The following is a 13802-nucleotide window of genomic DNA, read 5'->3' on the forward strand; positions in this document are numbered from 1 at the left end:
ACTATTTTAGTGTCATCAGCAAACTTACTTACCATGTCTTATACATTCTCATCCAAATCATTGATACAGATAACAGGAAGTTAGGCAAAAATTTAAAAAGGAGGTCCTCGGGAGTAGTAATATCTGGATTACTCCCAGTGCTACGAGCTAGTGAGGGCAGGAATACAAGGATAGAGCAGATGAATGCATGGCTGAGGAGCTGGTGTATGGGAGAAGGATTCACATTTTTGGATCATTGGAATCTCTTTTGGGGTAGAAGTGACCTGTACAAGAAGGACGGATTGCACCTAAATTGGAAGGAGACTAATATACTGGCAGGGAAATTTGCTAGAGCTGCTCGGGAGGATTTAAGCTAGTAAGGTCGGGGTGGGTGGAACCCAGGGAGATAGTGAGGAAAGAGATCAATCTGAGACTGGTACAGTTGAGAACAGAAGCGAGTCAAACAGTCAGGGACAAGGCAGGACTAATAAATTAAACCGCATTTATTTCAATGCAAGGACTAACAGGGAAGGCAGACAAACTCAGGGCATGGTTAGCAACATGGGATATCATAGCAATTACAGAAACATGGCTCAGGGATGGGCAGGACTGGCAGCTTAATGTTCCAGGATACAAATGCTACAGGAGGGATAGAAAGGGAGGCAAGAGAGGAGGGGGGTGGCATTTTTGATAAGGGATAGCATTTACAGCTGTGCTGAGGGTGGATATTCCCGGAAATACATTCTGGAAGTTATTTGGGTAGAACTAAGAAGTAAGAAAGGGATGATAACCTTACTGGGATTGTATTATAGACCCCCTAACAATGAGAGGGAAATTGAAAAACAAACTTGTAAGGAGATCTCAGCTATCTGTAAGAATAATAGGGTGGTTATGGTAGGGGATTTTAACTTTCCAATCATAGACTGGGACTGCCATTGTGTTAAAGGTTTAGATGGAGAGGAATTGTTATGTGTATACAAGAGAATTTTCTGATTCAGTATGTGGATGTACCTACTAGAGAAGATGCAAAACTTGACCTACTCTTGGGAAATAAGGCAAGGCAGGTGACTGAGGTGTCAATGGAGGAGCACTTTGGGGCCAGCAACCATAATTGTATTAGATTTAAAATAATGATGGAAAAGGATTGACCAGATCTAAAAGTTGAAGTTCTAAATTGGAGTAAGACCAACTTTGACAGTATTAGGCAAGAACTTTCGAAAGCTGATTGGGGGCCAATGTTTACAGGTAAAGGGACGGCTGGAAAATTGGAAGCCTTCAGAAATGAGATAACGAGAATCCAGAGAAAGTATATTCCTGATGGGTGAAAGGAAAGTCTGGTAGGTGTAGGGGATGCTGGATGACTAAAGAAATTGAGGGTTTGGTTAAGAAAAAGAAGGAAGCATATGTAAGGTACAGAAAGGATAGATCGAGTGAATCCTTAGAAGAGTATAAATGAAGTAGGAGTATACTTAAGATGTGATCTTAATAAGAAATAAGAGGCATTTGGATAGGTCTATGAATAGGAAGGGTTTGGAGGGATATGGGCCGGGTGCTGGCAGGTGGGACCAGATTGGGTTGGGATATCTGGTCGGCATGGACGGGTTGGGCTGTACATCTCTATGACTCCATAACAATTAGTAATGGCCCAGCGCTGACCCAAGGCACTCTACTAGTCACAGGCCTCCAGCCCAACAAGCATCCTTTCACTATTACCCTCTGCTTCCTACCATCTAGCTAATTGTGGATGCAATTTGCCAACTTTCTTAGATTGCATACGATCTAACCTTCCAGAGCAGCCTACCACGTGGAAACTTATCAAATGCCTTACTGAAATCCACATGGCCTACATCTACCGCCCTGCCCTTATCAACCTTCCAGGCCACATCATCAAAGAACGCTAACAAATTTTTGAGGCATGATCTCCCATATAGAAAGCCATGCTGACTACTCGTAAACAAACCCCGTCTTTCAAATGCATGTTTATCTTATCTCTCAGAATCTTCTCAAGTAACATACCCATCACAGATGTTAGGTTTACTGGTCTTCAGTACCCAGGTTATTCTATACAGTCCTTATTAAGTAAAGGAACAACATTCGCTACCCTCCAGTCTTCTGCGACTTAATCCGTGGCTAACAATGATGCAAAAGTATCAACCAAGGCCCCCACAATTTCTTCTCTGGCCTCTTGCAGTGTTCTCGGATATAACTGGTCAGGACCAGAAGGTTTATCCACCTTCATACAGTCTAATACATCCAACACCTCCTCTACTGTGATATGGACTGTTCACAAGATATCACCACTAACTTCCCCAAGTTTCCAAGTCTTCATTTCTTTCTCCACAGTAAACACAGAGGAGAAATATTCATTGCGGACCCCGCCCATGTCCTGCAGTTCCACACATTCATGCCCACTTTGGTTCTTGAGGGGTCCTATTTTCTCTCTAGTTATTCTTTCTCCTTTACTATACTTAAAGAACCCCTTTGGATTAATAAAATTTGCTCTCCTGATTTCCTTATAAGATCACAGAATTCCTACAGTGTGAAAACAGGCTATTTGGCCCAACAAGTCCACACCGACCCTCCGAAGTGTAACCCACCCAAACCCATTCCCTTACCCTATTACTCTACATTTCCCCTGACAAATGCACCTAACCTACAGACCCTTGAACACTATGGGAAATTCATCTCACCTGCACAGCTTTAGACTGTGGAAGAAACTGGAGCACTTGCAGGAAACCCATGCAGACACGGGGAGAATGTGCAAACTCCACACCCGAGGTTGGAATCGAACCCAGGCACTGTGAGGCTCAGTGCTAAACACTGAACCATTGTACCACCTTTCTTCAGTAAGCTCCTGTATCCCCTAGAACCCAGCTGTCTGCACCTGAGCCATGCCTCCTTTTTTCTGGTCAAAGCCTTAATATCTTGTCATCCAGGGTTTCCTATTCCTGACAACCTTGCCCTTCACCCTCACCGGATCAGACAGACCTTGAACTCTAGCTATCCCACTTTTAAAAGCCTCCTAATTGACAGAAGTCCTCTTGCCTGCAAATAAACTACTCCAATCAACCCCTGCAAACTCTGTTTAATTCCATCAAAATTCACCTTGCCCCAATTTACAACTTAAACCTGTGGATCAGTTTTGTCCCTCTCCATAACTATTTTAAAAATAATAGAATATGGCCACTGGACCCAAAGTGCTCCCCCACTGTCACCTCAGTCACCTGTCCTGCCCTACTTCCCCAAGAGTGCAGTGTTCCAATGAGCATCAGAGCAAACTTGAAGAACATCATCTCATTTTCTATTTGCAAACTCTGCAGCCTCTCAAACTCAACATAGAGTTCAATAACTTTGGAGCATGATTCCGCCTTTCCATATTTTTTTTGCCCATCCCGACACCCTCATACTGTCATGACATGGTTTATTTCCAGCATAGCCAAGCCATTCTCAGACCCTCTTAGTTGAATTTTATCACATGATATGGACCACTTTAAACCCCTCAACTCTCATTATCACTTATTTAGCTTCTCTTCTGCCACGGCCTCATCAATAATCCCACGTTTGCCAATATCTTTCATATCTCTGTTCCTCCGGGCTCTGCCTCCATCTATGCATTACCACTTTTTTCTCACTGTTATCAGTTCTTATGAAGAATCACTGGACTTGAAACATTAACTCTGGTTTCTTCCCACAGATGCTGCCAGACCTGCTGTGTTTCTCCAGCAATTTCTGCCTTGATTCAGATTTCCAGCATCCGCAGTTCTTAGCTTTACTCAAAGAAAAGACAGCACTGGAAAGCTTTGGGAACCATAGGACTAAAGTCACCTTTTCCTCCTCAGCACTTACCATATCCCGTCTCAAATTACTCTACTGCAGTGTTCCAATGAGCATCAGAGCAAACTTGAAGAACATCATCTCATTTTCTATTTGCAAACTCTGCAGCCTCTCAAACTCAACATAGAGTTCAATAACTTTGGAGCATGATTCCGCCTTTCCATATTTTTTTTGCCCATCCCGACACCCTCATACTGTCATGACATGGTTTATTTCCAGCATAGCCAAGCCATTCTCAGACCCTCTTAGTTGAATTTTATCACATGATATGGACCACTTTAAACCCCTCAACTCTCATTATCACTTATTTAGCTTCTCTTCTGCCACGGCCTCATCAATAATCCCACGTTTGCCAATATCTTTCATATCTCTGTTCCTCCGGGCTCTGCCTCCATCTATGCATTACCACTTTTTTCTCACTGTTATCAGTTCTTATGAAGAATCACTGGACTTGAAACATTAACTCTGGTTTCTTCCCACAGATGCTGCCAGACCTGCTGTGTTTCTCCAGCAATTTCTGCCTTGATTCAGATTTCCAGCATCCGCAGTTCTTAGCTTTACTCAAAGAAAAGACAGCACTGGAAAGCTTTGGGAACCATAGGACTAAAGTCACCTTTTCCTCCTCAGCACTTACCATATCCCGTCTCAAATTACTCTACTCAGTAGAGTACGGCACGGTGGCACAGTGGTTAGCACTGCTGCCTCACAGTGCCAGAGACCTGGGTTCAATTCCTGCCTCAGGCGACTGACTGTGTGGAGTTTGCACGTTCTCCCCGTGTCTGCGTGGGTTTCCTCCGGGTGCTCCGGTTTCCTCCCACAGTCCAAAGATGTGCAGGTCAGGTGAATTGGCCATGCTAAATTGCCCATAGTGTTAGGTAAGGGGTAGATGTAGATGTAGATGTAGGGGTAGGGGTATGGGTGGGTTACGCTTCGGCGGGGCGGTGTGGACTTGTTGGGCCGAAGGGCCTGTTTCCACACTGTAAGTAATCTAATCTAATCTAATCTAATCAGTATGCCAAAATGTTGCTTTCTGAAAAAATCCTAACATGCATTTGAATGAATTAACCCTAATGCAAATGAAGCTGGTTATATAAACTTACCACTTACTCACTGAAATCGTTTCTGCACAGAATTTGTTTTGCATTTAGGTAAGACAGTCAAGGTGGCATATGGGACATTTCCCTCTATTGGCTGAGGAATACAGCATAAGAGCAAGGTGGTCATATTAGAACTGCATACAACATCACTCAGTCCACAGCTATAGTACTGTGCACAGCTCTTGTAATTGGAAGATAGGAAGGATAGGAGAAAGACTATAGGAGATGTTAATGAGCAAGTTGGAAAGAATGAGAATTTCAGCAATGGGAAACAATATTATAAGTTGAGGGTAAATTTAATTGATACATATATAGAAAATTATGAAGGGCCTGAATACAGTGGGTAGGAATTCCCATTTATGGCAACATCAATAACCAGAGGACACAGTAATTCATGGAAGGATTACAGGGAATTTGAGCTGTGATTGGATCAGAAACTCATCACCTGGAGGCAGAAACCCTCATCATATTTAAAAATATGCTCTTGATATGCTTTAACAGCGCTACAGAACAAGAGTTGAAAGGTGAGATCTGAATAATTGTTCCACCAGCATAGACTGCTTGGGCCAAATGTACTCCACCAGTACTACAATCCTTTCCATACATCAAACAGAGTCTCCATCCTCTTTTTTATGTCCAGGCCAAGGTGAAACTGTTCACCATGATCTTCAGATCTTTGAGAATCCTAAAAATAGCAATTTATCATCTCTGAATCCTCTCTTTTCCAGTAAGAGCTCAGTTTACGTAATTACTCATATTCAGATCTGTCCATTCCCTCATCACTTTTGTTCCTATAGTCTATAATTTTTCAGTAGCTGCAACTGTAATAACTCAGATAGCCAGATGGTGAAAGATGCTGAAGCTTCATCTTTATGCACAAGGCTTTATTTACAAAGTTGCAAATTGCACGATGAGCACTTCTAACCAACATGTAACAACACTGATGAATCCCCACTCAATATCCACCGCTCAAATACAATTAACACCAAACTGATATGCAATTAACAGCAATATTATTTCTAAATTGAGGTGAACAAAACTGTACAGTATAGAATACTGTGGTTGAACTGCAGTATAAATTGGCAGGATTTTCTCATTAACTAGGCCCGTAATATTGACTTCCTAATTCTCTCCAACATATGATTTTCTTTGCTTGGTGCCTTAACACTGTTATAATATCTTCCACTTACTGCTTGTCAATCTGGATCCCAGATCTTTCACTTTCCAAACAGTGTTTCCTTTTCAGTCAAGAAATTATCCAGGATTTTCTGCCTCCAGGTGAAGTACTCTGCATTTGTTTCCACCTAATTTACCTGTCATTTGTCTGCCCAGAGTCATGGTACACTGAAGTCTTCCTCCAGCTTTCCCCATTCATCTTTAGTTCTGCCACCTTCACTAACTTTGTACCATCCACAAATTTAGCCTGAGATTGTCACTCCTTGCTTCGCATCATTGATCAAGTTAATTTTAGCATTTAAACAAAATAACTACATCAATATGAAGGGGCTATGAAATAAATTTACTTCAAACATTTCCCGACAATGTTTCTGTTTAAAAGGTTAAAGAAATACAGAGAATAGGAGCATGTGTAGGCCATTCGATCTATTGAGCCCACTCTGTTGTTCAACATGATCATGGTTGATTCTTAATCTCAACATCATACTCCCATTCTGGCCCTATACCCTTCAATACCTTTAGCCTCTAGAAATCCATTCTTTTCTTAAATATATTCAGTAGCCAAGTATCCACACCCTTCTGTGAGCAAGAATGCCACAGGCTCACCACTCTCTGCATGAAGAAATGTCTCATCTCAGTCCTAATTGGCCTACCGCATATCCTGAGACCATCACCTCTTAGTCCAGACCCCTGGCAGTGAATACATCAGCCTATCTGTCCAGCCCTGATGGATGTCTCAATGAGTTCTCAAATGACCTCTCAAATTTCAAATCTAATGTTGAGCTTGCCTTTGTACACCTCCTGTGCAGCTGTAATTTTGTATGCCTCGCTCTGTTCAAATCACCCTATCATCTGTATGTCCTTGTATATTATGATCTGCCTATGGCAAGCAAAAAAATTGTACTTGGGGGTACTTGTGACAACAACATATCAAATAAAATAGAGTTCCTTTCTCTTTCGTCTAAACTCCAGTGAATAGACTCAACCAACCCAATCTGCCCTCATAACAATTCTGCCATCCAAGGAATCAGCCTGGGGACCTAGGTTCTACTTCCTCACAGTAAAGTATATCTTTTCTTAGGTAAGGAGATCAAAACTGCATTAAATACTATGATATTACCAAAACCTCGGACAGGTTGCAGTAAGACTTCCTTGCTCCTGTACTCAAATCTTCTTGCAACAAAGGCCAACATTTCATTTGCCTTCTTAACTGCTTGCTATAGAAGCATGTTTGCTTTCAGTGACTTTTAATTTAGACCCAATTTACATTTAGAATAGGATATTTGAGATGTAAATAGAATATCCTTTCATTGTTACGTGTACTCCATTTTAGGGAGTACAGTGAGAAGATTTACAATGTCACCCTTCTTATGCGGACATCTTGTCCAAGTACCTAGGTAGAATTCATGAATACAGCAAAGGAACAAAAGTAGTTACATTACAGAATGAACAGTTAATTTAAAAATAATATCAACCCTGTAATGATATTAAGGTACAAAATTTCAAATAAACATTACACTGCAGCAGGTCAGCACAGGGCCTCTGCACATGGTCTGACTGGCCATGCAAGACCCCAATCCAACAGCCGTCCTCACTCTGCCCCATACCAAAACTCAGCTGCTCCAAGATACATTCTAGGACTGCCTCCCCCCGCGCCCGCCCAGGACTTGCTGCCCATGTGCTGCTCCAGGGCTGCTTCCCTACGTTGATCTGGAGCTCACAGCCCACACATTGTTCCTCTTTTTCTTTGGTGTACAATGATACCCAGTTCACCTTCTAGATCAACATTGCCCAATCTATTACCATTGAGATCATAGACCATAGAATCCCTACAGTGCAAAAAGCTGCCATTCGGCCCATATGAAGAAGGGTCCTGCCCCACTCTGCTGCACTTTTGATGCTGCTTGACCTGCTGTGCTTTTGCCAGCTGCACACATTATTGACTCTGACTTTCCAGCATCTGCAGTCCTCACTATCTCCAGGCTTATCAAGTCTACACTAACCCCCACAAAGAGCATTCTGCATATTATGAGGCAATTTATCATGGATCATCCACCTAACATGCACATTTTTGGAAACTGGAGCATCCACACAGACAGACAGTCAGGCAAGACTGGAATACAACCCGGGTCACTGGTACTGTAAGGGAGCAGTGCTAACCACTGAGCCACTGTGCCACCCTGAATGTGTTTAGGGTGGCATTTAAATAGGTTTTTCCTGAAGTGGATAACTTTACACTTATCGACGTTTTCCTCCATTTCTCACGTATTTGCCCACTCAACTTTTCTAAATGGCCCTGAAGCCTTTTTACAGTATCCTCACCAGCCATGCTCCCACCCAGTTTTGTGGTGTCGTCAAAGTTGGAAATATTACATTTGACTCCCTCATCCAAACTGTTGATATAAATTATGAACAGCTAGGGCCTAATTTCTGCAGTAGCCGTGAGTCATGCCTTCCACGCTGAAAACATTCCATGTATTTCTATTGTTTCCTGTCTGATAACCAACTCTCAATCTTTGAAAGTATATTATCTACAATCTACTGTGCCTTGATATCATATAACAACCTCTTATGTAGAATTTCATCAAAACTTTGTTGAAGTCCAAATACACCACATCCACTGGTCCTTTCTCATCTATTCAACTAAAGAAAAATCCATTAGGTTTGTCAAACACGATTTCTGTAAGACTGAGAGACACAAGAGCCACAGAGCCAAGAAGTAAGCTACCTATTCTGTCATCAAATGAGACCAAGGCTGATCTGATAATCCTCAAATCCAAGTTTCCTTGCCTTTTCTGCATATCCCTGTATTCCTTTACTGATTAAAAATCTGTCCATCTCAGCCTTGAACAAACTGAATCACCCAGCCTTGACAATCAACAGAGTCTCAACCCTCAGAGAAGGAATTCCTCCTCAACTTGGTCTTAAATGGATGACTCCTTACACTGAGAATACGTCCTCTGATTCTCGACTGCCATAAATCCATGCCGACTGTGTCAAAAATGCAAATATGCAAGTACATTACAAACAAGAATGAAAGTAAAACTATTTAATGTGATGAGCATTTTTTACAATGTAACAGGCAAACATACCCTCCAGAGTCGCACAAGGATCCAGTTGGTCTGAGCCCATGGCCGCTGTTCATATGGAGCTAGAAGATTCTTCATCATAGCCACACGTCTGCAAAAGCAAAGGGATAAAACGGCATTACTCCAAGGTAACGTTATTCATTAGCAACTCATCAGTTGTGCCAGTAAAAGTGTTGGTAGCAGTAATAATATTTGTGAGAACATGAAAAGTTGAGGATTTAGACTCTAAATGTTGATGAAACAGCTACAAGTGTTGCTGCTTTTATGCATTCAACTGTCAGCTTGAAACACCTTAGGTGAAACTATACTGTGTAGAGCAATCAGACAATAATTTTGGTGTCATAGCACTTGTCAACAAAAAGACTAAGCGGTAGCTGAACAGATTCAATATTTTCAAAAATTTTGATAGAGTCTGTTTCTTCTTGCACGGAACAGCAAAACTTGCCATCAATGTAAGGTAATTGCAAAGAAATCAAATAGAAAATTCAGAAGAAACTTCTTCATTGAGAAAGTAGATTGTGAAACTCATTACCACAGGGACCGGTCAAGCCAAACTAGTATAGATGACTGTGGAGCTCTAAGGGCAGAGGTGTTATGATAATAGAGTTAAATAATGAAGGCCTGAGTGGAATACAAACCACCATGGACTGGTTGGGCCAAATGTCCTGCTCTTTTTTGCTGATTATTCTAAGTAATGTTAATAAACACTTTGTTGCTTACTGAGAAAACCAAACAATATCTGTGAAATATGCTTTGATGAAAATGTTCCCCATGCTAGCATATCATAGTTCCATAGAAATAAAAGTTTCATGAAAGCTCATACTCTCAAACACTGCCTTTAAGATAAATCAGGGTATGAAAGCTTGCTATTCCTTAGTGTTCATTCTAAAGCCACCATTTTTATTGTCAGGTTTACCAAGGTTGATGTCACGTACTTCTATCTATTTTGGAAGAAAGTGAAGAATTCATTATACGTAGAGCTACCAAACGACTCTTGTTTGAAGAGTTTGTGATGACTGGAATTTTTGTTAGCCATCAATTGACAACATGAATCATGGTGTAGACTTGCATTCCCATCTCTTATCCTGGTCCACACTAACAGAAAAGTTGGAGAGTGGACAGTGCAGAATGATAACCCTTTTTGTGAAAGCAAGAATATATTTTGGAACAAACTAGGAACTAGCAGACTTATGAACCAAGCTATTTTAGATTTTGTGCAATGACTCAGTCAATTGGTAATCTCATTGTAGAAGATCATCTGAGAAACAGTAATCACAATATAACCAAATACCATAATGTGTTTTTAGGATTGATTTGGAGATGCCGGTGTTGGATGGAGTGTACAAAGTTAAAAATCACACAACACCAGGTTATAGTCCAACAGGTTTAATTGGAAGCACACTAGCTTTCGGAGCAGTGCTCCTTCATCAGGTGGTTGTCACCTGATGTAAACCTGTTGGACTATAACCTGGTGTTGTGTGATTTTTAACTGTGTTTTGGTGCAAAACAAGAATTTTAAGCTGAACCAAGACCAATTACATAAGTATGAAGACAGAGCTGACTAATGCTGTTTGGGTAAACAGAATTTTAAAAATGCAATAAATGTATCACAGCTTATTTAAATACATAATCTAAAATATTCAACAAAAATACATTTCAATAAAAATAAAATCTCAGCAAGAAAGATCCATCTAGAACTTAATAAGGAGGTACAGATGTTATTAGATTAAAATATGAGGCTTATAACGTGGCAAAGAATCATCATAAGCCTAAAGTTTGGGTGTGTTTTAGAAGCCAAAGAGCCAAATAGATTATAAAATAGAAGAATAAAAAGAATATGAAAGCAAAGTAGGTAGGAATATAAAATCAGATGGTAAGAACTTCTGCAGGTATAGAAAAAAAAATCAGGTAGCTGAAATGTATCTGTTAAGACAGGAGAAATGATCATAGGAAATGAATCAATCATAGGGACATTGCACATTGCTGTCAGTCTTCTCAGTGAAAAACACAAATTACATCCCAGAAGTAAGAAGTTGGATAAGCAAGGGACTAAGAGAGAAAAACCTAAGCTAACTAACAGAGAAAAAATATTGGAGAAGCTTAAAAGGACTAAAGCCTGATAAATCCCCAGCACCAGATGGTTTACATCCCAGGTTTCTCCATTAAGTTCCTTTGTCCAATCTTAACAATGCTTCATTTCATAAGTTTCTTTGCACACACAATAACAAATAGTATTTTGCACTTACTGTTCCTCTGGGATACGTTCAACAGCGTGCAGGGAGTGGGGGTAGCAGACGTAGCTGGCAAGAGCCTGCATCAGTGAATCCTTAATATCTAGAGACAAGAGACAGTGAATCAAATCGAAGGGTTTTATTGTCTGAAGTGGCATGAGGTCCATCATGAAAGAATACTGAATATATTTCACTTCTGCCAGGATCAATCAGTCCCAAAATAGTCAAAGATAAAGGTCAAAGCTTACTCTACATTTTGCATCAAGCATTCATACACAAGATATGGTACTGGCTACATGAAGGGTAAAACCTTTTTGAATTAATATACTTCAACACAATGGTATTTACAACACTTCTTGATAAGCAGGTCAGTTTTTTTTACTGATCTCAGTTAGAATGCCATTTTACACAGTAACAGAAGTGTCAATAATATCGACTTGCACTGACATAAAGGTATAATAATAATGTGCAATATTAGTGCAGGGTCTGGACCCAGTATAACTCTCAATTAGGTCAGTCTATGATACTGGATACACATTACAACATTAGTGTTAATACGAAGCAAAGCTACATCACACTGACACTTCAGCTGTGGTTTAATTGCAGCCTCTACATCAATGGCAGTTAGTTACAGGAGTTACATAGAACAGTGACAAAGCAAGTGGATCCCAACTGTAAATGTGCAGCATCATTTCAGATGTTGTCTTCTCTACAAGGTGATCATTCCCATTCTGCCTGACCTTATTTCTTGATTGGCAGGCTAGTCAGCGAATGTCTGCCATTGTTCTACCTGTCTCCAAAGCAGCCGATCAGTGTTGACAATGGACAGAATTAGGCAGGTGGTCAGCTAAACCTGATACTGAATTACTGTCAAAGTACGACAAACAATTGTTCAGTGAGAGTTGAGCACTGCAGGGAGTGGAGTGCATTATTTTCCCCTCAAACTCTATTTTGATTTAATCCCTGCCTCCCTTTCACCGTTTGATCACGCAGCATTGTCCTTTGATATGAAGGGCACTGCTTGTCACTGTCCACTTGGGTGCTTCCTTTCTTCCTGGTGGTGGAAATCGAATAAAGGTTTGTACACTTTGTGTCGTTCACTGTGTCTCAGACCTGCACACACACACACATGGGTGCTGGGGGAAAATATAAGCACTACCGCAGTTAGGTGGTAGTATGAGTATTTTCTATAAAAGAAGAAACAGGAGTGTGAGGGGTTCTGTTCACTCTGAGAGCTGCCTCTGAGGGAGCTGGAATCAGTGTGGTAAAAAAAGGAAACAAAAAGAAAGACAAACAATTGTGGAGAGGAACAGGTGGAAGTTGGGCGGAAAAAAAACATCAGAAAAGATTGAGAATTTCACCTAAAAGATTCATGCCCTTGTTTATAAGATTCCATAACAGATCTGGCTTGAAAGGTCTAATCAGCAACTCCTGTTCTTATGATGTTTATGTCATTTGAAAGATTGCTGAATGCCAATTAGAAATGTGAGATGCTATTCCTTAAGCTTGCGTGAGCTTTACTGGAAAATTAGCAGACCATAGACAGAAAAGTCACAGTAGGAGAATTGTGTAGAATTAAAACTGAATTGCTGTTGCTCAGGGAAAATCTGGAAATGTCATGAGAATGTCCAAGAAGACCCAAATCTATTGAATGTAGGAATAAGAGTAGACCATTCAGCCCCTTGAGCCTCCCCAATTCTTTGGACTACGGCCACTCTGACATTTCTAATGTTCGCTTTCTGCCTTTCCTTCATGAGCACCGATGCCCTACTCATCAAGAACCTGTTTACCTCAGCCGTAAATACAAGGACTCTGCCCCCATAGGTCTCTTTGACAAGGGGTTCCAAAGAAAAGAAATTCCTCCTCATCTCAATCTCAGACTGGCACCTCTTTACTCTGAGACCATGTCTCTGGTCCTAGACTCTCTCATGAGGGAAACTATCTCAATATTTACCTCTTAAGAATCCAATATTTTTTAATAAGATCACCTTTCATTCTTCTAAACACCAAGCAGTGAAGTCACAACCCGTTTAGCCTTTGCTCTAAAGACAATCCATCCATACTAGGGATTATCCTAGTGAGCCATCTCTGAACTGTCTCCAATGAAATAATATATTTTCTTAAATATGACGACAAAAAACAGCTCACTGTACTCCAAATGGGGTCTAATCAGCATCTCACACTCCTACCCCCTTGAAATAAGGACCAATATTCCATTAGCCCTCCCAATTACCTGGTGGATCTGTGTGCTGGCTTTCTACTTCATGCACAAATACATTCAAGTCCTTTTGTGTCGAGTTTTCTGCAGCTTTTTTCTATTTAAATAATACTCTTCTTTCGTTCTCCCCTCCAAATGAACAATTTGCATTTTCCTATATTACCTTCCATTTGCTAAC

At 40.8% G+C, this 13802-nt stretch overlaps 1 protein-coding gene across 2 annotated transcripts in view; it reads right to left on the bottom strand.

Moving 5' to 3' along the window:
* The window catches only part of rnf123 (ring finger protein 123), a 402816-nt gene that overhangs the window by 202417 nt on the left and 186597 nt on the right, over positions 1 to 13802 (bottom strand). For both annotated transcript variants that reach the window (XM_072582761.1, XM_072582762.1), the window contains exons 29-30: positions 11422 to 11509; positions 9179 to 9266 (exon numbers count right to left, since the gene is read on the bottom strand). In XM_072582761.1, the coding sequence (XP_072438862.1) occupies positions 9179 to 9266; positions 11422 to 11509 (176 nt within the window). The remainder of the gene's footprint in view (positions 1 to 9178; positions 9267 to 11421; positions 11510 to 13802) is intronic.

Source organism: Chiloscyllium punctatum, chromosome 12, assembly GCF_047496795.1.
Source record: "Chiloscyllium punctatum isolate Juve2018m chromosome 12, sChiPun1.3, whole genome shotgun sequence".
NCBI classification, from domain to species: domain Eukaryota; kingdom Metazoa; phylum Chordata; class Chondrichthyes; order Orectolobiformes; family Hemiscylliidae; genus Chiloscyllium; species Chiloscyllium punctatum.